Source organism: Leptinotarsa decemlineata, unplaced genomic scaffold, assembly GCF_025532065.1.
Source record: "Leptinotarsa decemlineata unplaced genomic scaffold, Ldec_3_MD MMD2_tig00026328_RagTag_RagTag, whole genome shotgun sequence".
In the NCBI taxonomy this organism is placed as follows: domain Eukaryota; kingdom Metazoa; phylum Arthropoda; class Insecta; order Coleoptera; family Chrysomelidae; genus Leptinotarsa; species Leptinotarsa decemlineata.
The window spans coordinates 34,879,338-34,906,486 of record NW_027412688.1 but is presented as its reverse complement, the minus strand read 5'-3'; the positions used below and the strand labels follow the sequence as shown (position 1 = coordinate 34,906,486).

General features: G+C 35.5%; 3 protein-coding genes and 1 long non-coding RNA gene across 6 annotated transcripts in view; 3 read left to right on the top strand and 1 right to left on the bottom strand.

The window, feature by feature from the left end:
* Nucleotides 1–11,094, bottom strand: part of LOC141485512 (uncharacterized) — a 26,744-nt gene extending 15,650 nt beyond the window's left edge. Inside the window, exon 1 of the long non-coding RNA XR_012467256.1 lies at nt 10,929–11,094. This is a non-coding gene — a long non-coding RNA (uncharacterized lncRNA). The remainder of the gene's footprint in view (nt 1–10,928) is intronic.
* The window catches only part of kek3 (leucine-rich repeat, immunoglobulin-like domain-containing kekkon 3 protein), a 600,794-nt gene that overhangs the window by 253,253 nt on the left and 320,392 nt on the right, over nt 1–27,149 (top strand).
* On the top strand, nt 2,322–7,966 carry LOC111509237 (uncharacterized). The gene is made up of 2 exons (XM_023164939.2): nt 2,322–3,015; nt 4,950–7,966. Exons 1-2 carry the CDS (start codon nt 2,385–2,387, stop codon nt 6,032–6,034), a joined length of 1,716 nt encoding a protein of 571 aa, XP_023020707.2. The 5' UTR covers nt 2,322–2,384; the 3' UTR covers nt 6,035–7,966.
* LOC111509236 (uncharacterized) lies at nt 10,064–27,149 on the top strand. Of its 3 annotated transcripts, none has more exons than XM_023164936.2 (2): nt 10,064–10,774; nt 13,613–17,889. In XM_023164936.2, exons 1-2 carry the CDS (start codon nt 10,141–10,143, stop codon nt 14,788–14,790), a joined length of 1,812 nt encoding a protein of 603 aa, XP_023020704.2. In that variant the 5' UTR covers nt 10,064–10,140; the 3' UTR covers nt 14,791–17,889. The 3 variants fall into 3 exon arrangements, with proteins under 3 accessions (XP_023020704.2, XP_023020706.2, XP_023020705.2); XM_023164938.2 differs by lacking the exon at nt 13,613–17,889 and adding an exon at nt 23,248–27,149 and having other exon boundaries at nt 10,080–10,774; XM_023164937.2 differs by lacking the exons at nt 10,064–10,774; nt 13,613–17,889 and adding exons at nt 19,595–20,292; nt 23,248–27,149.

Below are 27,149 nucleotides of genomic sequence, written 5' to 3'. Positions count from 1 at the left end.
GCCCGTTTCAATGTCATGTGTGATAGAGAATTTCGTACACTATACATTGATGCAATGGTAGTGTTAATGAACGCGAAATTTCATTCTGGAGATTTTAGCCTCGAATATGACCCCTGAAGTGGTCGACCTACAGTCATCCAGGACGAGGATTCGAGGACCGTGGTGGAGACTGACTCATTACGAATAGTACGTGGGATGGCAAAGATCAGGGGGTCAACTACCATGCGATTTTTAATGGTTTAAAACATATAGGAGAGCTCAAAAAGATCGAAAACTGAAAGTCTGTTTTTTTTCTTTTTGCGGATCCTCACGATGAAAAATGGATTCTTTACGAAAACAGGAGACGTTCAGGACAGTGGCTGGACATCGGTGAACCCTCCAGGCACTTCTCAAAGGCGAAAACCCACCAAAAACTGGTTACTGTATGCCTTTCGGTAGCCGATCCAGGCAATAGAGAAGTTATGCTTATACTGCACCGAGTGTTGTTGACTTTCTCTGCTCATATACCCGTGGAAATACTAGGTCACTCTATTATTATTATTATTAACATTATAGTGGGGGTAACCGAGAACAATTTTTTTTGGAAAATTCAATGTAGGCGTCACTAAGTAAACAGCATAGAATAGAAATGAGAACGAATTCGCTCTCCTGTCTCGCTCACACAATAAGTCTTCTCTCACTCCACACACAGTTTTCAGCAAATTTAGTTTATCCATCGAGCGTAGATACAGTTTTTGAACTCAATGGATTTCCAAGCATTCCACAGTCATTTACAAATGACGGTTGGATCGCTCCGTAATTGGAATCCACCACGGATGTGCAACGGCACACGATTAGGCATTAAAAAACATTGTCGAGGCCAGCATTTTTATTGGCAAGTACCGAGGTGAAAATATATCAATACCAGGAATCCCTACTGTACCTGTAGATATGCCAATTCATTGTAAACATGTGCAATTTCCAATTAGATTCCCTTCTGCAATGTCTATCAATGAGTTTCAAGGCCAAACAGTGTCTGCTTGTGGCTTGGATTTGAGCACACCATGTCTTTCATACGGACAAGTATACGTATACGCTCTCGAGTGGTCAAACCATCCAGTTTGTTTGTGTTACATGGAAACTAACGATAAATATTGTACACATTATAGCATTAAGAGATTGATATTATCTATGTTATTGTTCTGACACAGACTTAGAATTAGGTAGTTATAATTTTTTACCCTAAAAATTTCATAAAAATGATTTATGTGGCAAAACAAAGTTTCCAAGGTCAGCTAGTATTTATATAAAAGTATCAACTTATTCTGCTTTACTTTCGAGTAGCATTAAATATTGGGTTAGTAGGTGCGTGTCGATGGAAATAACATTGATCCAATTAACGACTTGTGAAAATACCATATTCCAAATACTTGTTGTAATTGAGATACGAAATTTGCTTTTGTAGGGGCAATGCTTATCTTTACAGCCATCCCATACTCCACATAACAAATTGTTCGTGAATTACAAAAAAAAAAATGTTTGATTTAGCCTGTGGGTATCCACAGCTTTGGAAATTCTGGATAAAGAATTGCCGAATTCTTGAATTGACCCAATCCTAAAAATTGTACAGGCCATAGCATTCGTAGAACTTCAACGACGTTATTTGCTGGTAATTGTGGAAACATACTCACAAGCGAAACTTTATCTCCTTATTCTGGATTCAACAGAAGGTATTTAAATATACAAAACATTTGAAACAAATTGAATCCCTTTGATGTTAACCATAGATCTAATTCTCATATGAATTTTAATGTAAATAAGAAATAGAATGTTCCAAATTTGGTTCGACAAAGGAATATAAAACAAAAAATGTGCCTCGTCTATTCATTATTCTTCACGGTTGTCGAAAAATGATGTACGCAACACGTTCGAAAACAGTTTTTTTTCCACTGACTGACTTTCAAGTCGCGGTTACCGCTCATCCTAGAATTTTGACTCCTCGCTGAAAAAAAAACGGTATTTTCCGGACTTGTTATCTCCTCTTCATTCATCAAGCTGTAAAATTATATCTTGTATCATATTGCTGTAACACATTTATTGATAACCCTGAATGTTGGATAATTTTTGATTGACCACATAAGAAATCCTAAAATGTAAAAGAAATATTATATACGAGTATATCATCAGTAGTAGATTAATCTACTACTATCATCCCGAATTTTGTATCAACAAATCCATGTCAATTTTTGAGTAGCATATTTTGAAACCATATCGTAGCTAGCGTATTCTACTGATCAAAAAAAATCTTATCAGCTTTCATGTCAGGGACATATTTCTTCATAGACACACAACTGATTATTTTCTACATTTTCGTGAACTTGCTGAGAGAAAGTGGTAAAGTAACAATGGGCTTTCTACTTTCCGAGGGAAATCTGGAAAATTTGACCTGTCACTCTTGTCAGCGTTTTTTGTCTGTTTCTCCAGTGAAAGTCTACTCAAACAAATATATCAAATGCGGAAGGTGTTCAAAAGATAACGACCAAGGAGTGATTTCCTTATACCAACTAGTAGCAGAAAGAAGCCTCTTCAAATGTGTCAACAGATTTGATGGTTGCAGGACACTTTTAACATACTCCCAAGTAGTAGAGCATGAAGCAAAGTGTATAACGAGAGAGTATGTCTGTCCTTTCTGTGAAAACTTTGAAGTTCCTACGTTCATGATACCGGAACACTTTGAGGAGCAACATCAGTCTGTAATTCTGCGCTGTCCCTCCTTTTCTGTGGACTTGGGAATAACCTCCAATGAGTATGAGGCGATATTTTTCCACCGCTTCAAAGATGACCTATTCATGATATTGTTTCGGCTCGATATAGCAGACGAGGTTATTTTTCTAAATACTTTCCACTTTGGTGAGAGATCGAGAGCAGCAAAAATTGAACAACAGTTTTTCGTACAGTTCACAGGATCTGAAATTTCTATCAGTACTGATCCAAAATTCTGTACTCCTTACAGTAAGGAAGGCTTGAAGGATTGTGGTGAGTAACAGAAGAAATTTCTCCACTTAAAGTTCACCTAAGTTTTTGGAGACTGTCAAAAAGCTAGCTGAAGTGGAAAAATCATGCTCCAATTTTATTTGTGTTTCTACTTCAGAGATTTTTATCAAAGATTAGAAGAAAGAAGCGAATAAACATAATATGCTTGTTAAAATGGAATAATGATAATCATTTATAATTCACTCAGAAACTGTTCAACTGCTCTTTGACAACTCAACTGCTTTTTGGAAGGTTTTATAAAAATAAATATCTTGGATATTATTAGATGAAATAAAAATCATGTATTGATTCATTTTGATGGTTTTAAGCTAGGATTTGTGTGATTCGTATTTATTCTTGTAATTCTAGGATTTGTGTAATTCGTATTTATTTCTTGAGGTTCATTTGCAGTAGACTCGAGCACCTTTCGTTGAACTTTCTACATGTCCTGCAGGTTGATAACTTCATCACATACTGTCCAAAAATAATAAACAAATTCATAAGAACTTCGTTTCAAAAGTTTTGTTTCATTGTTTTGGAGGTATTTGAAACTTCTGAAGTGACGGAAATGTCAATAATATTAGAATTTCAAAACGTTACTGTCAAATAGTAATCACGGCCTGTTTACAAAACACTAAATGGTATTACCATTTCACAAATAAATGATCATTTGTCCAAAACTTGACTAGTTAGGTTTATATTACTGGAGTTTTTTCCCAATACCAAATCGTTATTTTCAACACCTCGACACGTGTTTCGATCACCAAGTGATCATCTTCAAAGAGGAAGATTAAAACAGTTTTAATCTTCCTCTTCGTGTAATAATATTCATTACTACACCAAAGGTTCCAAACAGTGCATCGTAAGTAGTAAGGTTTACGTATGATATACATAGGAAAAAAGCAAATTCCAACAACTTTCCGAATTTGTAGTGATGCACAGGGTGTTCCATTTGAAATAGTAAACTTTCAGTTACTTTTTCAAGCAAATGAAAACATTGTAGTTTTTAGCACCCTGTATTGAAAAAACTCTGAAGTGTGGGTAGTAGCCTCAAAGTATCAACCCCAAACCAAATTTTGGTAACATAGTATTCCCTAACTCAAAGATATCGGCACTTTTAGGTGTCATGATTTCCGAAGAAAAAAATTGAAATTAATTCATATTTCGAAAATAGGTATAGAGAAATAACGAAAAAAATGTCGAGTAATTGTTGTAAATTCAAAAAATAAGATTATATACAGAGTGTTCCTTTTGAAAAATCAAAGTTCCTACCACTTTCTTATGGAAGTGGCAACACCGCATTTTGAAAAATATTTCTGTTGGGAAAAATTTACGACTATGCTCTTCATTCAGTGATCTGGTTTCTTGTTCACCAGAAACGTATGTGTGCCATCACTTGTGAATCATCCTGTATATAGATAGGTTTCATTCCGTGTTCTTTGTTTTCGATCCTCACAAGGATTACTTTCATGACGTTTAGGCAGAGCCTCATTAGCTATTTTCTGGAGTTTGGGACTGAGATAAGTATGTTGGGATTTGTGTCATATGACACTTCAATATCTGAGATCAATGATGGGCTTAAACGAATAACTATCTCAACTATTCATGATCAATGCATTTGTGTATTGCTATGTGTCTTCGTTGAAAGAGATCATAATAATTACAAGATCTCTGGATATTATCCATTCAGAGGACACCTGAACAAAATGAATCCATTTGGGAAACTTCACCTACATGCGACTCAGAAAACATGTTCTCTCATGTTTTTTTTTTAATGTGAGGTTGCAGTGTCTTTGTTGATAGTATAACACATTATGATTATAGGAATATCTATCTGAAGGAGTTGTTGGCAAAATATTTGTTTCAGTCTAGTGAACTATTCAATATACCCTCATTTTACTTTTTATAGTGGGTGTTAAATAGTAATTTTTATGCAGGAGAAAACGATGGATTCCTCATCAAGATTGCCAACATGTCCATGGAGAATCACGTCAACGTAAAATTGAAACTCAATGTTGCTGAGATAGTTGGGGTTTTTACTGGTCCACCTTCAGACCAAAAGAAATCCAAACCTGCTGGGATTTTTTCGGTTAGTTCCACTAAAACAGATGCTCTCATTCAATCATCAAAATCAACAGACACCGTAGACTTATCCATTACTAACTTGGATGAAAACGATAGTTTGCGACACTTTAGAAAACTTTCGGATATTTGTTTTCAGAAAAAGCTCACCCTTCCGAGGAAAGTTTATTTAGATGGCTCCTTTCTGAAGCATTATTCAGAGTATTCCACTGATTTGGATTTCTATAATTTGATCACGACAACATTATCAGGAAAAGTAGAAATAATTTTGTCATGTTACTTTTGCCACGAGTTGTGTCTTGATCAAGACACGTATATTAAATCCGTTTTTCTGAGGCAGAATCAAAGTTACCTTTGGATATGTTCTTCCTGTTACCTCATTTTCAAGAGTTCAGAGGACTACAAGTTCACGTATTCGCAAGCCAGGCTGGTTTTGGAGTACGATGTTTACTCCTACATACTGTTTTATTGCTATTGGGGTTGCACCACGGCTTCTTACAACATAAGCCTTTACAAACACGAAATCTATTGTGTGAATCAGCCATCACAGTCGTGTCCAGTGAATCAATGCACTCATATGGTTAAATTGTTTGAAATAGAGAAACACTTCAGTGAGAAACATGCTGGAACTCAGTTCGTCAGTCTGCAGTCAACATTCATAACCAAGTTGAATCGAAATGATAAATACGAATTCCAGTGGTATGTTTGGACACCCCCTTCATTCGTTATGGTGAAGTTTTCCTGGAATATGGGAAATTATTCCTGGTGTGTTACTATGGGGATATGCGAAGCTGACTCTCAAGTACAACCAACAGTTTACTTGTTTGACAATGACTGGCAGATTTTGAAAGTCCTGAAAACAAATGAAACTGCACAAGAGGAGCAGTATATCAGTGAAACAGAAAATGTAAGAATCAAATGTTTTGTCGAACCAAAATAATTAGTTTTGCTACTTTGGAATCAGAAAATACAACAAAGTAATAATAGCTTCATGATAACCAATTACTCTTGTTTTGATTGGTGGTGTTACCCATTAAATAGGAAGTTTCAAGGTACCTATTTCGAAACATCCGTTCACTTCTTCAACCTCACCTTCAGAAATCAAAATATGAAAACTGGTATTGATATTTGTTAATAATATGTATCGATGAAAAAAGTTTCAGTCTCTCAACATCATTTACTGATATCATCTGTCAACAAATTCAAATGAATAGGTATATTTCCATGAATTGATTTGTTTGTTGTCCACCTAGTATTAAGTATTTTCCTGTATTTTGTATTTTTTTTAGGTTTGTATTTATACATGAAAAGTGCATGTTTCAGTTGAAAAAAGACTTCGTTTTGCAAGGTAGCATTATATAACAAATTTTAACTGAGGAATCATTCATTTAGTATTAGAAGTCTCTTTTCAAGAAATACACTTTCATATCATTTGGGGAAATAACTTTTACACCCGAAAACTAAATAAAGCCGTTATTATGAACTGTGTCAACAATTCAGATACCTGAAAAGGTACATCGATAAAACATAACCATCGTTAAGTGAGGCTTGTATCAAAAATTGTCTACTAGTGTGATGGGATCACTCTGATCACTCTTTCAATTGTGGAAAAACAAGTATCGAACAAAATCTGTCTCTATTGAAAACACTATCTCACATCAGAACGAAAATACTGTCTCTCACCTTCTGATGATGTTGTTAACTTGATTAGCAGAATGCAAGTCGAGAGACAGTATTTTTGTTCTGGTGTGATACAATGGACTCATTTTCCAAACTATACTCATGAAAAAGTCAGTTTCATTGCATAGACGTAGGTGGTCATCTAAGTAAGGACAATAACGTTAGTGTGTGGGGGGGTGAGTTGCTGAAAGTTAATGTGATGCTTTCAAAAATTCACATATAAATCATCACTGAGATCGTTCTTAACCATACACCGTACAAAAAATTGGGTTCGGAAAATGGAAACACTTTTAAAAAAGGTACTTCATGCAAAGGAGATAATCTAGTGTACAGCTTCTGTGAAATTTATCTTTTATTTCCAGAAAGTGATTCATAAAGAGCATCAAAAAATCGAAATGTTTTCCATTTTTCGATTTCGGTTCTTTTGTACGGTTTTTGATTTAGTTTGTCATTAGTACAGGAATGAAAAATTCATTCATTTCTAAGAGATATCACATAACTTCTCAAAAATTCAACAATATCCTGCACTCTATTTCTTAACCAAGCAAATCAAATTTTCATGAGACTATCAGGCGGAATTCGGAAAGTCAACGACTGAAGCAGGCATAATTTAGGTCTTCAAAGTGACAGTTTTCGCAACCCCTCATTCCATTTAGTGATTTTGGGGTGATTGTCAATTTTGCTCAGGAGAAGCAGAGTAAAAATATCGGAGAAGGGTGTCTCAATTCAATCAAATATTGATATGGTCTTATTTTCTCATGAAATGTAGATACAGTTCCTGATAAAGGCTTGTTATTACCTCACATATGGATCTCATGATAGATGCAACATGATTTTATCGAATCCATACTTATATATTTTACCTTGTTATTTCAATATCTCTTTATATCGATTCTATATGATTCTATTTTTAGCTGTGCTATAACGATTCGCTATTATTATTTATCTTTCAATGCTTGAATGACCTGAGATTATCCGGGTTATGCTACCCTGCAGCTGCGGCTTCGTTGAAAAGCTGAATTTTTGTCCTCATGAGTTGCAGTGGAGGGTAGAATAGATCCTCTCATTCAGTACTTATCAACTGTCATTATTATTATTACTAACAACTGTTTATTATTACTCTTTCATCTGGTATATTCACATTTATATGTATTAGAAATGTTATTTAAATGAATTATATTATAAATAATTATTATTTAGTTTTCATTTGGCCACTCTGTATGATATACCAAGCGATGGAAATTGGGTGAGTAATTGATGTATCCACATCCACCATTATTCCGGTTTGAAGGCAGTCGATTTTTGGAATTTCTTCCTGACGTTTCGCTGGCACGAGTGACTAGCTTCTTCAAAGGTTTTAACATTCTGAGTTCCTCCTTGTTTTTTTCAAAAGACTCAGGATGTATAAACCTCTCAAGAAGTCAGCCACTCTCGCTAACGAAACGTCAGGAAGAAATTGCAAAAATCGACTGCCTTCAAACATTAATAATTGACGACTCATGATTATATGGTTAGGAAATCGATACCAAAGTCCAATCGCTTCAATGGAAGAGCCTTTACTATTTTGTAATTCACATATCTGTTTATATTGAAAGGCAAATATCTATAATCATCGTATTTTCACAACTTATTCAGAAAGACAATTTCATTCATGTAACGAACAATTCCATCACATACAATTTCATTCTGTTGTCATAGTTTAAATTTAAAACCTGAGATTCTGAATAAAACTGAATTAAATTCAGTACAGAAACTTCCTACACACATTGTGGAGATAATTTTGTCAGTTTTGGTAATCAATTCAATACTCTGTGATTTTTCGCAGTTTATATTGTTTCAGTTCTGATTCTAAAAGTATTATCTGCGAGAGTTTCGGCAATTTTATATACAAGGTCGGTTAAAAAATTATGTGAGTGTTCAAATTTCGCGGGCTACTTATACATTCGATCAGCAACATTTTAATTTTTTTATGTCGATTCACTCATTTCTAACATATGCTCATAGTTTCGGTTGTTTAACATGTTTGGTTGTTGTTGAGAGGCATGAAAGTTAGAAGTGTTTAGCGCGTTCGGCGATTTTCTGCTGTAGGATATTCATGGTAGGTAATTTTGTATATCCAACATACCAACTGTGAAATTCCCAATTAAATGCGTTCAATAGCAATGAAACTAGTAAAATTCGATTTTGTATGTTGCACAACTGATAGTAGAATTTCAGACGTTGCCAAATCGAAAAATAATCATTTCTTTTGATGAGACATACGTATATTCAATATATGCTCTGAGTCGAAAGTATGTTTGAAATGGTAGGTACAGGCTTGCAACAGAGGGTCGAGAAAATGTGAATGAGGACGCTCGTCCTGGACGCCCCAGCACATCAACAGTCGATGAAAATGTTGTGAAAGTGAAAAAAAATGTTATGAAGAATCGTCGATTCATCGTCGATATTGGCATTCAGATTTGCTCATGCTATGCAATTTTTTCGGAAGTTTTGGGAATGAAGCATGTGGCAGTGAAGTCCATTTCAAAATTACCGAATTTTGATTATGAAATCCATCGCATGAGCACCCACAGGAATTGTTGAATGTTGTCAATGGCGATCCAGATTTGCTGAAATGGGTCATGACTGATGAAGACTCATGGGTAAATGGTTGAGAAATCGATGAAAAGTCCAATCGTTCCAATGGAAGAGCCCAGAAGAGCCAAGACCGAAGGAAGCATGCCAAGTTTGATCTAATGTCGAAGTCATGGTCACTGTTTCTTTTGATGACTTTGCGTAGTGCATCAGGAGTTTATGCCACATCATCATACGATCAATAAGGAGTATTACCTTGGAGTTATCCGCCTGCTTTCTGTTCACAAGATTGAAGAGACGAATCACTGAAAGCTCATGGACTGAAAAGTGCATACCAGAACTTCTTCGAGGATTGGAAAAAACCCTGGCACAAGTGTATTATATTTGAGTGGATTCACTTTGAAGGGGAGAAAATACAAACAAATGAATAAACATTTTTGAAAAAAATTAAAATTCAGATTATTTTTTGAACAGACCTCGTAAATATCTCACACACACCTTTCACCTAAGATCAGGGTATGTCCGAAGGTGATCTTTCAATGATGCTAACTAGGTTTGAAAAACGCACCTCAAGCGACACTGTCTTTTTGTTTTGTCGTGGAAAAGGAATTCAATGAAATCATCTCAAACCAAAGTTTTCAATTCTACTAGCGTGTTGGAGTGTACATGTACGTGATAGAAATTGCAAAACACGTCATGTTATCTTATCAGCTTTTGAGTCAGCAAAATATACAAACGAACATTATTTTCTACAGTTATATAAGTTGAGTGGGAAAGAGTGGTGAAACAGCAATGGATTTTGTGATCCCCGAAGAAATTCTGGAGATTTTGATCTGTCACTGTTGTCAGCGCTTTCTGTCAGCTCTTCCAGTGAAAGTCTACAGCAATAGAAATGTCAGATGCGGAAGATGTTCACAAAATAACGACGATGAAGGAGTGATATCCTTTTATGAACTACTAGCAGAAAGAAGTCTCTTCAAATGTGTCAACAGATTTGATGGCTGCAGAACACTACTGAGAAGCTTCCAAGTAGAAGAACATGAAGCAAAATGTGAATCGAGAACATATATCTGCCCTATCTGTGAAAACTTTGAAGTTCCCACATTCATGATGCCAAGACACTTTGAACAGCAACATCAGTCTGTGATTCTGCGCAATCCCTATATTTCTGTGGACTTAAGAAGATCCTTCCTTGAGTACGAGAAGTTATTTTTCTACCGTTTTAAAGATGACCTATTCATGATATTGTTTAGGCTCAATCCAGCAGACAAGGTTATTTCTCTGAATACTTTTCACTTTGGCGAAAGAACAAGAGCTGCAGGAATCAGACAACGGTTCATTGTACATTTCACAGGGGCTGAAATTACCGTGGAGACTGATGAAAAGTCTTGTGTTCCTTACAGTAAGGAGGTATTTCAAGATTCTGGTGAGTAAAAGAGTTCAAACATGTAAAATATTAAAATATTTTTTTTGTATCGAAAAGTTATCCACATAAATTAGTTGTTTCTTGATACTTCTTCGTGATTCCTCATTCTGACAGAATATGTTTGTAAAAATGAGATAAATAATCAAAATTGTACCTTGATATTCACGTATTATTCACTGAAAAATGAAGACCTTGTATAACAGCTAGTTTTTTCACTTCTTCACGGGTTATAAATATCTGGGATGTCATTATACGTGATCTACTGAAAACAAATTCTCTTACTATACGACTGATGTTGTCATTGAAATTATCTTTTGTACTTCGGGGAATACCACTTCTCACTACTCGTACATATAATCAGATTCATCATTCAGATACTAATTAAACATCTGTAGTAACACTGTTTGAGTAATATCTACGTATACAGGCTGATTTCGAAGAGCGGATCGCTATTAGTTAACCTTCAAAGTTGAAAGGTCAGTAGAATTACAAAAAAGTTGCGTTTCTCAAAAAATCAGTCCAACTATGTGAGGAAATTAAAAAAAGCATCAGACATTTCCAAAACATTATGTTCACAGCTCTATTTTTCAAAATAAAGATAAAGCAGGAGATTTTTTTTAAATATTCATCAACAATTTCTATTCGAATTCGGACCTGTATTTTTTGCTGCGAAATATTGTGGTTATTTCTGACCTTCATTCAGTTGTATATCACATTGGAGTATTATGAACTGTTTCGGTCCACGGTGACCACCATCATGGTTCAACCAATGAAAGACCTAAAAATGAAATACGGACCTGACTTTTATTTTTTCAAACGTTTCTATCATTTCATTCAAAAACTTTTTATCTTGGGGTCAATTCGATTAAAAATTTTCATACAAGTCAACCAAAATAGCAAAAAACATTCATGTGTATCTGTTATGAATTTTGTTAACATATTTTGTATAATCACATCGCGAGCATTGCAGATTTTTGTATCAGGTCTTTCTGATCATGAAGTTGAAAACGAATAACTTTATTTTCAATATAGTCCCGAATGAAAAAATCCAAGGAGTAAGGTCAGGTGATTGTGCGGGTTACCGAATCGCATCATTACTACCTATTCATATGTTTTTTTCCACGCATTGAAAAAATTATCGCCTAATCATAAAGGTGTGTAGGTGCACCATCATGTTGGCATGATTAAAATTCCGTAAAATTTTCAGAGAATTCATTCCTATGAATTCTGTGACAAGCAATATAAATATCTATCCTCAACCAAAGTCTTCTGGAGAGGAGGAAAATAATTACTGAATTTTGGGGAGGGGTGATTTTTGGGGGTGATGATTTTTGGTGGTGGTGATTTACATTCAGAAATAGGTCCCTATATATTACAAAACTCATTTGAAAAAATTGAATATTGATGTTGAGAGGAAGGGAAATCCCCCTCGATAAATCCGCCCTGTTATAAGAGAAATTTGATTAATTTCGCAATAATCAAGTAATATAATCTGGCAGAACACTAATATAATCATCATGCAGTCATTGCTCTACATTTTATTTCATGAAAGAGAGGACACTGGCAGATCAAGATCTTCTGATGATGTGGTGCTACAGATTTCTCCGGGTTTTCCTGCAGCTGAAAAAGCAAATGCCTCACTGGTATCAATGAAGTCGCCCTGGAGCGACTTGTTGTTTCATAATTTCCTGATTTGTATTACATTCTTCGCCAATATATTTGGAATCTTATTCAAGTTCAAACAGCTCCGTTCGTTGAACGTATTCTCATTGTCAAATATGCTATCCACATCTTGTGAAAGTCATACAGTACTACTGATTAGTCAAAAGTCATTGGATCATGTTTTCAAGATAATGATAGATTAGGTTGTTTCAAAAGTTTTGTCAGTTCACTTTTGCTAACGTAACACAAGTGGACTCTTTCCGTCAGCATCAAAGTTAGGTGCTCGGGATTCGATGAAGTCAACGAAGGTCGTTTTTGAGTGGTCCTGATTGGCGAAGGTTCAACACGGTTGAGAAGTTATCGAAGTGCTTGTAAAAATGGGAGTAGGTTGGCAATAGGTCTGGGGAGCATGGAGGGTGAGGCAGAACTCCGACACTCTATTCGTTTAATTTTCACTGCTGCTGACGCAACTTTTGATACATTTTTTCGATTTCCCCACGAAAAAACTCTATTGTGATAATTTGGCCGGTGGCAGAAATTTATACTGAATCACATAAACTGCTGATCATCATACAGTGATCACGATCTTTTTTGGTGTATTTTCGCCTTTGGAAAGTACCTGAATGGCTTATCGGTGTCCAACCACTATCCTGAACATCACCTGTTGTCGTAGAATATCCAGTTTTCAGCAAATGTGACGATCCTATTCAAATCAGGTTCGTTTTCGTTGCGCAAGAACAAAGAAGAACTGACTTGAAAATTTATTTAGATCGCTCAAATCGAGGGACACCCACTTCTAGAGCTTTTCGATCCTTTCAATACGTCATAAACCTTCACCTACAGAAGCAAATGACATTAAAACAACCTAAAATAAAAAACACTCTATTGTGAGATTTCCACTGAACAGACACATAGTTACCTCTATTTTGTGGGATGTTGATGAAAAATACCTAAAATTTGTTTTCTTGGAAAGCAGTAAGTTTAAACGTTGCATTCAATAAACCTTGGTTGGACTTATGCTAGGTCAAATGCAATGCGCTTTTCTACTCTGCTATTCGCATGGTTCCGTTCAGCAAATAACTTTTATGAGTTCAGCAAAATGTGATCAACTCAAATATTGAATTTTCCTTATTTTCATTAGTTATTCAAAGTTATTGATTGGAGTTTTTTCAACAGGAACATCGAAAGGATTTGTTATCAAGTTTGCCAACTTGTCTGCAAAGCAATACGTCAATATAGAATTGAAACTCGACGTTGCTGAAATAGTTGGGATTCTCACTATTTCGACTTCAGACCAAGAAGAAACAAAACCTCCTGAGCAAATTCTGAGAAGTCTATCTTACATGAGAAGAGGTAAGCGAAGATTTCGAGGTAGCTCACGAAGGCCAAATCCCCAATTATCATCGAATACACTGACTTCGACTACATCTACTAACACGGACACTATCATAAAATTATCCAAATCAACAAATACTCTAGATTTATCCGATACCAACTCGAAAAAAAGTGATGAATTGGATCACTTTAGAAGATTTTCGGATATATTCTTTCAGAAAAAGCTCACTCTTCCGAGGAAAATTTATTTAGATGGCTATTTTCGGAAGCATTATTCAGAGTACTCCACTGATTTGGATTTCTATAATTTGATCACGACAACATTATCAGGAAAAGTGGAAATAATTTTGCCATGTTACTTTTGCCATGAGTTGTGTTTTGATAAAGACACGTATGTTAAATCTGTTTTTCTGAGGCAGAATCGGAGTTACTTTTGGATATGTTTTTCTTGTTACCTTATTTTCAAAAGCTCAGAGGACTACAAGTTCACGTATTCGCAAGCCAGGCTGGTTTTGGAGTACGATGTTTACTCTTACATACTGTTTTATTGCTATTGGGGTTGCACCACGGCTTCTTACAACATAAGCCTTCACAAACACGAAATCTATTGTGTAAATCAGCCATCACAGTCGTGTCCAGTGAATAAATGCACTCATAGGATTGAATTGTTTGAAATAGAGAAACATTTCAGTGATAAACATGCTGGAACTCAGTTCGTCAGTCTGCAGTCAACATTCATAACCAAGTTGAATCGAAATGATAAATACGAATTCCAGTGGTATGTTTGGACACCCCCTTCATTCGTTATGGTGAAGTTTTCCTGGAAAACGGGAAATTATTCCTGGTGTGTGACTATGGGGATATGCGAAGCTGACTCTAAAGTACAACCAATAGTTTATTTGTTTGACAATGACTGGCAGATTTTGAAAGTCCTGAAAACAAATGAAACTGCACAAGCGGAGCAGTATATCAGTGAAACAGAAAATGTAAGAATCAAATGTTTTGTCGAACCAAAATAATTTGTGTTGTTACTTTGGAATCAGAAAATGCAACAAAATAGTAATAATGATGGCTTCATGATCATCAATTACTCATGTTTTGATAAGTAGTGATACCAGTTTGGAAGGAGGTTTCAAGAAAACATCCGTTCACATTTTTAACCTCACTGTCAGGAACTTGGTATTGATATTTGTTAATATAATATGTATCGATGAGAAAATTTTCAGTCTCTCAAAATCATTTACTCATATCTTTTGTCAATAAATTTAAATGAATTTGTATATTTCTATGAATTGATTTGATTGGTTTCCAACTAGTATCAAGTATTTTTATGAGTTTTGTATTTTTTTAGGTTTGTATTTATTCTTGAAAAGTGCATGTTTCAGTTGAAAAAAAGACTTCGTTTTGCAAGGTAGCATTATCTAACAAATTCCAATTGAGGAATTATTCATTGAGTATTAGCAGTCTCTTGAATATTTTTCAGATCATTCCACTCGAAAAAGAAATGAAGCCGTTATCATGAACTGAGTCAACAATTCAAATACCTGAAAAAATGGATCGATAAAACATAACCAGCTTTAAGAAAGATTTGTATCGAGAATTGTCGATAAGTGTAATGGGATAACTCTGATCACTCTTTCATATGTGGAAAAACCAGTATCGATGATGATACTGGGGAAATGCGAGTTGAGAGACAGTATTTTTGTTATGGTGTGGTACAATGGACTCATTTTCCAAACTATACTCATAAAAAAGTCAGTTTCATTGCATAGACGTAGGTGGTCATCTAAGTAAGGACAATAACTTCAGTGTGTGGGGGGGTGAGTTGCTGAAAGTTAATGTGATGCTTTCAAAAATTTACGTATAAATCATCACTGAGATCGTTCCTAACCATACACACAAAAAACCGGGTTCGGAAAATGGAAACACTTTTATAAAAGGTACTTTATGCAAAGGAGATAATCTAGTGTACAGCTTCTGTGAAATTCATCTTTTATTTCCAGAAAATGATTCATAAAGATCATCAAAAAATCGAAATGTTTTCCATTTTTCGGTTTCGGTTCTTTTGTACGGTTTTTGATTTAGTTTGTCATTAGTACAGGGATGAAAAATTCATTCATTTCTGAGAGATATCACATCACTTCTCGTGAATTCAACAATATCCTGTACTCTTTTTCTTAACCAAGCAAATCAAATATCTCGAATCAAATTTTCATGAGACTATCAGGCGGAATTCGGAAAGTCAACGACTGAAGCAGATATAATTCAGGTCTTCAAAGTGGCAGTTTTTGCAACCCCTCATTCCATTTGATGATTTTGGGGTGATTGTCAATTTTGCTCAGAAGTAGCAGAGTAAACAAATCGGAGTCTCAATTCAATCAAATATTGATAGGGTCTTATTTTCTCATGAAATGTAGATACAGTTCCTGATAAAGACTTGTTATTGCCTTACATATTGATTTCATGATAGATCCAACATAATTTTATCGAATCCATACTCGTATATTTTGCCTTGTTATTTCAATATCTCTTTATATTGATTCTATATGATTCTATTAATAGCTGTGCTATAACTATTCATTACACAACACAACAAAAAAATATTTTTTGAATGTTTCCTACACTAAATTAGTCAATTTCTACTAATTTTGGGGTGATAAAAACGAAAATAACAATGAAAAATTTTTATTAGCTCTGGTTTTTGAGATACACAGTATTTAATCTTAAAGAGTAGTTATACTATACGTGAAAAGTGAAAGTACATAAAACAATATTGTTATGTTTCTTTTAGAATATTTTAAGTACAAAATCAATAAAAAAAAACATTATTCTTAGTGTTTTGACAAATAAAAGAAGTTTGTACCACCAAATTTCAATTAAGATATTTTCACATCATGTTTTAGAAGATTCCACTGTTGTAGTCTTGACCCTAACAGCTCAGCCTTTTCCTTAGACAAGCGAAGATCTCTTATGAGGTCACTCAACTCTGCTTGACTAATTCTGTGCGGATCACTAGACCTATCGCTTACCTCAAAATCAGGGTCATAGGATGTAGAACGATGGGTTGCTCCTTCTAAACAGTCTTCATCACCTTCCTCTAAAATTTCATAGTTTTGGGGTGGAGAAGAGACTGGCAAATTGTCTGAGTGTGGTACAGGCCGAAGAGCAGATGGGAGATTAGGGTATTTAAACGTTCCTCTTTTCTTCATAGATAAACCTTGCTTTATGGGAGGAGTTAAGCAGAAATAACAGTCGTCTGTATGATTGGTAGGCTCACGCCAAACCATAGGTACTGCAAAAGCCATTGCCCGGTTTTTATTTTTCAGCCACTCTCGCAATATGACGAAACAAGAATTACAACATATATGAGGAGCCCATGATTTATCTTGGTCCCCAACTTTCACACCAAAATAATGTTCATAGGCTGTCTTAACGATAGGTGTCATTTTACGTTTCTGAGCCTTAAATGTAATTTCACCACATATATAGCAAAAGCTATCGACAGAATTCACACACTTTCGAGGCATTTCAGATCAGCACTTAAATCAATTTAAAAATCAACTTCACACGATAATTTCAATAGCAACCACGTGCGTACAATTGACAAACTCACATAGGTTATGTTTACTACTTAAGAACAGCTGATGAGAGGGGTGTTATGTAAACAAACATGTGTACCAACTGTTGGTGATGAAATATTTCATTTGTTGAAAACTCAATATACATATATATAATATAATGATACTATATCTTGAAAACAAGAGCTAATATATAATTTTTATGGTCACTTTCGGTTTTAACACGTGGAAATACATTGAAATCATCTAACTTCAACCCCGAAACAAAAACTGTGTTGTGTTGTGTTATCATTATTCATCACTTGAATGACCTGAGAGTATTCAGGTTATGCTACCCTGCAGCTGCGGCTTCGTTGAAAAGCTGGATTTTTATCCTCATGAGTTACAGTGGAGGGTAGAATAGATCCTCTCATTCAGTACTTTTCAACTGTCATTTTTATTACTAACAAATGTTTATCATTACTCTCTCATCTATTATATTATTTACATTTATATGTATCAATTGGCTTCAATTCAAATGAATTATATTATAAATAATTATTATTTAGTTTTCATTTGGCCACTCTGTATGATGTGGCAAGCAATGGAAATTGGGTGAATAATTCATGTATCCACAACTACTATTATTTCCGTTTGAAGGTAGTTGATTTTTGGAATTTGTTCCTGACGTTTCACTGGAATAAGTTACTAGCTTCAAAGGTTTGAACACCCTGGGTTTTTCTTTTTTTTTTCTCAAAAGACTCAGGATGTATAAACCTCTGAAGAAGCTAACCTCTCCCACTAGCGAACCGTCAAAAAAAAGTTCAAAAAATCTAAGGCCTTCAAACATCAATAATTGACGACTCATGGTTATATGGTTAGGAAATCGATGCTAAAGTCTAATCGTCCCAATGGAAGGGTTCAGAGGATCCAAGATCGAAAACTTGGCATAGTGCATCAGGAGTTCTTGCCACATGAGCATACATGATGATATTGGATTCTTTTCACAAGATTGCAGAGACCAATCGCTGAGAGCTCATGGGCATACTGAAAAGTGCATATCAGAACTTCTTCGAAGATTAGAGAAAACCCTGGCACAAGTGTATCATATTTGAGGGGAACTTCTTTGAAGCGGACCAAATAGAAATTAACGAATAAACGTTTTTGGATAAAAACGAAAATTCACTTTATATATGTCACACACCACCTTTCACCTATGACCAGGAGTATCTGTAGAGTAGGGAGGGTGAGGGTAAGCCCACGCACTTAGGCCACATGTGACCCATTGTACATCCTCCCGAGGAGTTGACCTCCTAGGTCATCGTCCATCCTGTCCTTTCCAGGAAGGTGGACAGGTCGCTGGGAGACATCTCCTTTATATTGGCAGGTGTAGGCCAAGACCCGCCGAACACACACTCTCTTATTGACGATAACTCCGAGCACTCGCACAGGACATGCCTGACAGTGTCATCTTCCTGTTCACACATCCTGCATAGAGGTGTGTCTACTAGCCCCATATTATGGAGGTGTTTCCTTAGTTGACAGTGGCCATAAATCTTACTGTAAAGCGTATATTTTTCCTGGTCATCGCCAGATATCTCTTCGGCGCCAGCTTCCCAGGGTCGCCCAAGGTGATCCTGGCAAGATTACATCCTTTGATTTCATCACACCTCTTTAAGGATTGAGCATAGGTGTAACATTTTACTAGTTCCGCAATTGTCGAAGTCATTAGGTCGTGGGTGCCACTGGGTCCTAAAATTCTCAGTCCAGCCGCTTCCTTGGCTGAAGAGTCGGCAATGCGATTACCTTTACTCTTGTTCCCCTTTAACCCACCTCAGGATAATTTTATTATCTACCGAGGCTTTGGCTGAATCTTGGTGACACTCTAGTACTAGCCCTGAGGTAATACGCTGCATGTTCAAGGCTAATAGTGCTTGTCTGCTATCAGTGCAGATTGTTATGTTTTTGCCAGAAATTCCTTTCTTGGTTATTTCTTTTGTGGCGATTGAGATACCAGCCAGTTCTATTTTATGACCAGGATATAACTGAAGGTAATCTCCCAATGATGCTAACCTGGTTGGCAAAACGCACGTCAAGCGACAAAATTTTTTTATTCTATTGTGGAAAAGGAATTATTCAATAATGATAATAAAATCATCTCAAAGCAGAGTTTCCAATTCTACTAGCGTTTTTGAGTGTACTTGAACTGATTGATAAAAATCGCACAACACGTCATATTATCTTATCAGCTTCAGAGTCGGGAAGATATAGAAACAAATATTATTTCCTGCAGTTATACAAGTTGAGTGAGAAAGAGTGGTGACACAATAATGGATTTTGTGATTCCCGAAGAAATTCTGGAAATTTTGATCTGTCACTGTTGTCAGCGCTTTTTGTCCGCTCTTCCAGTGAAAGTCTACAGCAACAGAAATGTCAGATGCGGAAGATGTTCACAAAATAACGACGATGAAGGAGTGATTTCCTTTTACGGCCTACTAGCAGAAAAAAGCCTTTTCAAATGTGTCAACAGATTTGATGGTTGCAGAACACTTCTGAGAAACGTACAAGTAGAAGAACATGAAGCAAAGTGTGAAACAAGAATTTATATCTGCCCTATCTGTGAAAGCTTTGAAGTTCCCACATTTATGATGCCAAAGCACTTTGAACAGCAACATCCGTCTGTAATACTGCGCAATCCCTATATTTCTGTGGACTTAAGAAGATCCTTCCTTGAGTACGAGAAGTTATTTTTCTATCGTTTCAAAGATGACCTATTCATGATATCGTTTCGGCTCAATCCAGCAGACGAGGTCATTTTTCTGAATACTTTCCACTTTGGCGAAAGAACAAGATCTGTGGGAATCAAACAACGGTTTATTGTACATTTCACAGGGGCTGAAATTACCGTGGAGACTAATGAAAAGTCTTGTGTTCCTTACAATAAGGAGGGATTTCAAGATTCTGGTGAGTAAAAGAGTACAAACTTGTGAAATATTTTTTTTGTATCGAAAAGCTATCTCCGTAAATCAGTTGTTTCTTGATACTTCTTCGTAATTCCATATTCCATAAAATAATAGTGAGGGTTTCCGACAAATTATGTTTGTAAAAATGAAGTAATCAAAATTGTACCTTGATATTCACGTATTGCCTACTGAGAAATGAAGACCTTGTATAACAACTAGTTTTTTGACTTCTTCACTGATTATAAATTTCTGGGATATTATTATACGCGATCTATTGAAAAAAATCTCCTACTATACGACTGAGGTTGTCATTGAAATTATTTTTTGTACTTCGGGGAATACCACTTCTCTCTACTCGTACATATAATCAGATTCATCATTTAAATACTGATTAAACATCTATACAGGCTGATTCCGTAGAGCGGATCTCTATTAGTTAACCTCGGTTGAATTACAAAAAGTTGCGTTTCTCAAAAAATCAGTCAAACACGGTGAGGAAATTGAAAATAGCATCAGACGTTTCCAAGACATTATGTTCAGAGATCTATTTTTCAGAATAAAGATAAGCAGGAGATTTTTGTTAAATATTCATCAACAATTTCCATTCAGTGTGATGAAATTTTCGCAAAGATGTTTTGTTCAATAATGACCATCTTCAACTTTGTTCTCGAATGCGGACCTGTATTTGTCGCTGTGAAATATTGTAGTTATTTCTGACCTGCATTCATTTGTATATCACACTTGGAGTATTGTCAACCGTTTCGATGACATCATCAAGGTTTAACTAATGACAGACGTTAAAATGAAATACGGACCTGAATTCGACTTCTATTTTTTCAAAAGTTCCCATCATTTCATTCAAAAACTTTTCATCATTTGGGTTAATTCAAATAAAAGTTTTCATATAAGTCAACCAAAATAGCAAAAAACAAATAGATCGAAATATAGTAACTGTTCAATGTTTTTGTCGCTACATTGTGTGGGGAGGAGGAACATCCCCCTCGATAAATGCGCCCTGTTATAAGAGAACTTTGATTAATTTCGCAAACAATAATCTCATTCAAGTCCAAACAGCTCCGTTAATGTGTTCGTTGAACGTATTCTCACTGAAGAATTTACTATCCACATCTTGTGAAAGTCAGACAGTACTACTGATAATGATAGATAGATAATGATTGATTAGGTTGTTTCAAAAGTGTTGTTAGTTCACTTTTGCCAACGTAACACGAGTGGACTGTTTCCGTCAGCATCAAAATTAGGTGCTCGGGATTCGATGAAGTCAACGAATGTCGTTTTTGACTGGTCCTGATTGGCGAAGGTTCAACACGGTTGGGAAGTTATCGAAGTACTTGTAAAAATGACACATTTTGTCGATTTCCTCACGAAAAAACTCTACTTTGATAATATGGCCGGTGGCAGAAATTTATAGTGGATCACATAAGCTGCTGACCATCATGCAGTAACTACGATCTTTTTTGGTGTATTTTTGCCTTCGGGAAGTACCTGGATCGCTCATGGGTGTCCAACAATTGATTCAAAACAGGTTATAATAATAATAATAATAATAATAATAATAATAATAATAATAATAAATAATAATAATAATACCGTCTTTATTATCTTCTAATACATTCAAATCAAATTAATCATGTACAGTTCATTTATTATAACAAGACAAAAGGCGAAGTTCAATTTACATGATGAAAAGTCATCATTCATCAAAAGAAATCTTAAACTATTATGACTATTCATAGATTTGTAATAGGTAGGTAGCTATTGACTCATTAATAGTTTGAAGATAATAAGAATCGTTTGAAATTGATATTGAAATGATTGAAGTCATCTCGTTTCATGGGCTCGGGAATGTCATTATAAATTGCACAGATTTGGAAGCTGAAACTCCTTCTAAAGAACTCTGTGCGAAAGGATGATAGAGTTAGTCTTTATACCTTTATACCTTACATTAATATTACGCACATCAGTTCTGAAAGTGATTTCTGGTGTAAGTAAGACGGCACTTTACTATTGATTATTTTGTGAAACAAAGTTGCAGCATGTAACACTCTCCTGCCGTTCATATTTAACCAGCCGGTATCCTTCAGTTTACGTGATATTCTTTCTCTTCTTCTTATACCAAAATTTAACCGTAGGCAGGAATTCTGAACTTTTTGTATCTTTTTCTTGAATTGGTTGGTTGAACATGGACCATACAAGACATCAGCATAATTGAATATAGATAAAACTAATGATTCGCACAAATTCGCCTTCACCTTCATGGGTAGGAAATTTCGGTGTCCATATATAATTTTGAGCGAATAATATGCACGTCGAATAAACTGATTAACCTGGCTTTCGAATGTCAAGTCCTTATCTAAAATGATGCCCAGGCTTTTGGCTTCTGGGACAACCCCAAGTACATGATCATTTACTACTACTTTCACAGATTTGCAAATATCATTTCTAGGGCCTTTTGCTCCGAAAACAATAACATTGGATTTACTACAATTTATATTCAAGCAGTGATCTGTAGATCGTTCAAATCGAGGGACACCCACTTTAAGAGCTTTTTTTCCCTTCCAATACGTCATAAACCTTCACCTACAGAAGCAAATGACAATAAAACTGACAATGCTTTCGAAACAACCTGAAATGAAAAACACTTCATTGCGAGATTTCCACTGAACATACACATAGATTCCTCTATTTCATGAAATGTTGATGAGAAATACTCAAATTTTTTTTTTTCGAAATGCAGTAACTTTAAACGTTGCATTCAATAAACCTTGGTTGGACTTATAGATAGGTCGAATGCAATGCGCTTTTCTACTCTGCTATTGGCATGGTTCCGTTCAGCAAATAACTTTTATGAGTTCAGCAAAATGTGATCAACTCAAATATAAAATTTTCGTTACTTCCATCAGTTTTCCAAAGTTATTGATTGGGTTTTTTTCAACAGGAACATCGAAGGGATTTGTTATCAAGTTTGCCAACATGTCTGCAAAGCAATACGTCAATATAGAATTGAAACTCGACGTTGCTGAAATAGTTGGGATTCTCACTATGTCGACTTCAGACCAAGAAGAAACAAAACCTCCTGAGCAAATTCCGAGGAGACTATCTTACATAAGAAGAGGTATGCCAAGATTTCGAGGTAGTTCACGGATGCCAAATCCCCAATTATCATCGAGTGCACTCACTTCGACTACATCTACTAACACGGACACCATCATAAAATTATCCAAATCAACAGATACTCTAGATTTATCCGATACTAGCTTGAAAAAAAGTGATGAATTGGATCACTTCAGAAGACTTTCAGATATTTGCTTTCAGAAAAAGCTCACTCTTCCGAGAAAAATTCATTTAGATGCTAACTTCAACAAGAATTATCCAACATTCTCAAGTGATTTGGATTTTTACATGCTGATCAAGAGTTCATCATCGAAAGAAGTGAATATAATTCTGCCCTGTCACATTTGTTCCGAGTTGAACTATGATGCAAACTCGTATCGCAAATCTGTTTTCCTGAGGAAGGATCAAAGTTACCTCTGGATATGTTCTCCATGTTACCGTCTTTCGAAGATCACAGACCAGTCCAAATTTTCTCATGCGTGTTCAGTTTTGGACCATGACGTTTATAATTGCGTGAAACATTTTTGTTCCTGGAGTTGTTCTACTCCTTTGTCCTATTCGGAAATCTTCAAACACGAAACTAATTGTGTTAATCAGCCAAAGCAAACGTGTCCTGTGAATCAATGTGATTTTGCAGGAAAGTTGTTCGAAATTGAAAAACACTTTAACGAAAATCATCGATCACCTCAGTTCATCAGTCTGCGATCGACTTTCATAACCAAGTTGAACCGCAATGAGAAACTAGAATTTCAGTGGTATGTTTGGACACCACCTTTTTTCGTTTTGGTTAAGTTTCAGTGGTATCATTTTCAATGGCGAGTGACCACACAAATGTCCGAGGCTCAGTCTGAAGTTCAACCGCAAGTGGTTTTGTTTGATAAGGACTGGACATTTTTGAATAAGATCAAACAGGGTGAAACTCGTCAATGCATTGATGAGAGAGAAAATGTAAGAATAAAGTGTTTTATAGAATGTAAATGAAATACAGTTCGATATAAACTAGTTTTGCTTCCATATTCACATATTCCTTATAAAATAATACAAAAGTAACAACTCTGTGGCCACTCATGTAGTCCCTCCATATACAACATGGAAAACTGAATGAAGAAGTTATCGCTAACTTACCTAATAAAAAATCTACTGGATTAGATGAAATCCCGGTTGATATAATGAAAAAGTGTGCTTGTATTATATCACAATACCTTGCTGATATTATAAACCTATCAGTGAATTCAGGCACTTTTCCTAGTGTTCTGAAATCGGCTGCCATCATTTCCATATTCAAAAAAGGTGATACGAGCAACATAGAGAACTACCGCCCAATTGCTCTCCTGAGCATATTTTCCAAAATCATTGAAAAAATCATTTGCAAAAGAATTACAGATTTCTTCACAAAGCATAAAATACTTACTGATTGCCAGCATGGTTTCCGCCCTGGCCTATCTACCGAGGCCAGGTTCTGTTATGAAACTTGTCCAACACATTAATGATCTGATGGACAAAAATGAGTATGTAGTTGTCATATCGTTAAACCTAACGCGGGCATTCGACACGGTTAATAGTAATTTCGTCTCCGAAAAAATCAACAACCTAGGTCTACGTGGCCCAGTGAACGACTGGATAACGTCCTTTCTTGAAGATCGGAAGATCATCGTGAGAATCGGTGAAACCAAATCGAAGGAATTCGATTTAAATCTTGAAACACCGCAGGGAAGTGTCATGGTTCCCTTGATCTTCCTTACCTATGTTAATGACTTGCCTCATAACATAAAGGACGGTAGAGTTTTCATGTATGCTGATGACACCTCTATTGTTGTGTCTGACACTGATCGCCAAAGACTACAGCAAAAAACTGACTCAGTTTTGAAAGATTTTGCGGATTACTGTATGCAGAATACAGTAATAATGGATCAAAGTAAGACAGTAATAATTGAGTTTCACACAAAACATGGAATACCTTCTAATTTCACCTTCGAAATCAATAATAATATTGTTGAAACCTCCACTTCATCTAAATTCTTAGGAACGCTTATAGATTGTAACCTAACATGGGAAGATCAAATACAAATAGTATGTAAAAAATCAACAAAAGCTTTTATATTCTGGCAACACTAAGAAATATTTCGAACACAGATTCATTATTACAGGTTTACTATGTATTTACTGTGTATTCCGCAATTTCCTACAATATTATAGTATGGGGTCAGGCATCAGACATAACAAGAATTTTTGTTGCTCAGAAAAGAATTATAAGGCGTATCTTTAACATTAGTAGTCGCCAATCATGCAGACAGGTTTTCAAAACTAAACGGATCCTCACGGTTACATCAATTTATTTAATGAAACTATTATCATATATTTTCAATAACAAACATTCATTTCCCATTGATAGTGATTCACATTCTTACAATACCAGAAATAAAAATGATACCAAATTGAACAAGCCCAAACACTCCTATTACAAAAAATCTCCCATCAATGCAGGCTGCCGTTTTTTTTAACTGTCTTCCGAAAGAAATAAAATACGCGGGATCCCTGGCGGTTTTTAAGTATAGACTTAGGGAACTCCTTATCAGAGAATGTTTCTATACTGTTGAGGAATTTGAATTATACTTTTCAATTTTGAGATGATATCGAAGTGTATTTTACATAGTCTATGTTAGTCATCATTGTGCTTGTTTCGTCCTGTTTGTCAATTAAAACTCAATGACACTGTTTTTGACTTATCCTATCTATTGTTAACAATAGTTGAAAGGATTTATAGATATTTTATTTTATTTTTTTATTTTTAATGTTCGGAATATACTACTCTAACAGAAATCAAAATAAATCTGATTACAGGATGAGAGGTGAAAACGTATCACAAAATAAATATTTCATATATGGGCATACTTGAAAACTGGCTATAAATCAAATCATCTAAAGGTTAATGGACTGACACCTATAAGAAAACGAATACTCCCCTGGCTAATACCACGAAGGGCGTTGGATTATATCCGACAGGTGTCAGCGCAGGATTCTTCACTGAAGTAATTCCTGCATATGCTGTTGGCGATACAACTGCCGCCATAGATTTTCAATTATTGGAACATACTTGAAGACCGATTTCGGGCTATTTGGCCACTCGTCAGTGCAAAGTAGTGTCTATCATCAACATAAAGTTGATGATTTCGGATAATTGAAAATCGAATTCCTTCAGAGTATAATTCCTCGAACTAGGCTAAAGCGGACAACTAACAGCAGATTTGTTATGGCGTCATCAGCTTGTGAACAATTCGGAATTTGCTCAGGTCCTCGTGTAAGAAAAAACACTTGACATATTGTCGGTGGGCATACTTGAAGACTGGCTATAAATCAAATCACTGATTATATGTGAAGTTTTTTTTCCTTGTACGAGGTACTGGGCAAATTTTGGATATGCGGTTGGTTACCTCGTTCACAGGCAGATGGCGCGATGACAAATCTGCTGTTTGTTGTCCGCTACAGCTTAGTACAGCTACAGCTTAGTTTGAGGAATGATACTCTGAAGGAATGATATATCATAACTATATTAACGTGTTTATCAATACCCCGATTTGTCCCGAAACACATAGTTTCCGTTTTTCTTGATTCAATGCTAATTTAAAATTAAACCAATATTGGACTCGGCTAACTATTTCATATCCTTTCAATATAAGTTTTTATGGATTTGGTTCTGGAATAAATAGGTTACTATCATCTGCATAA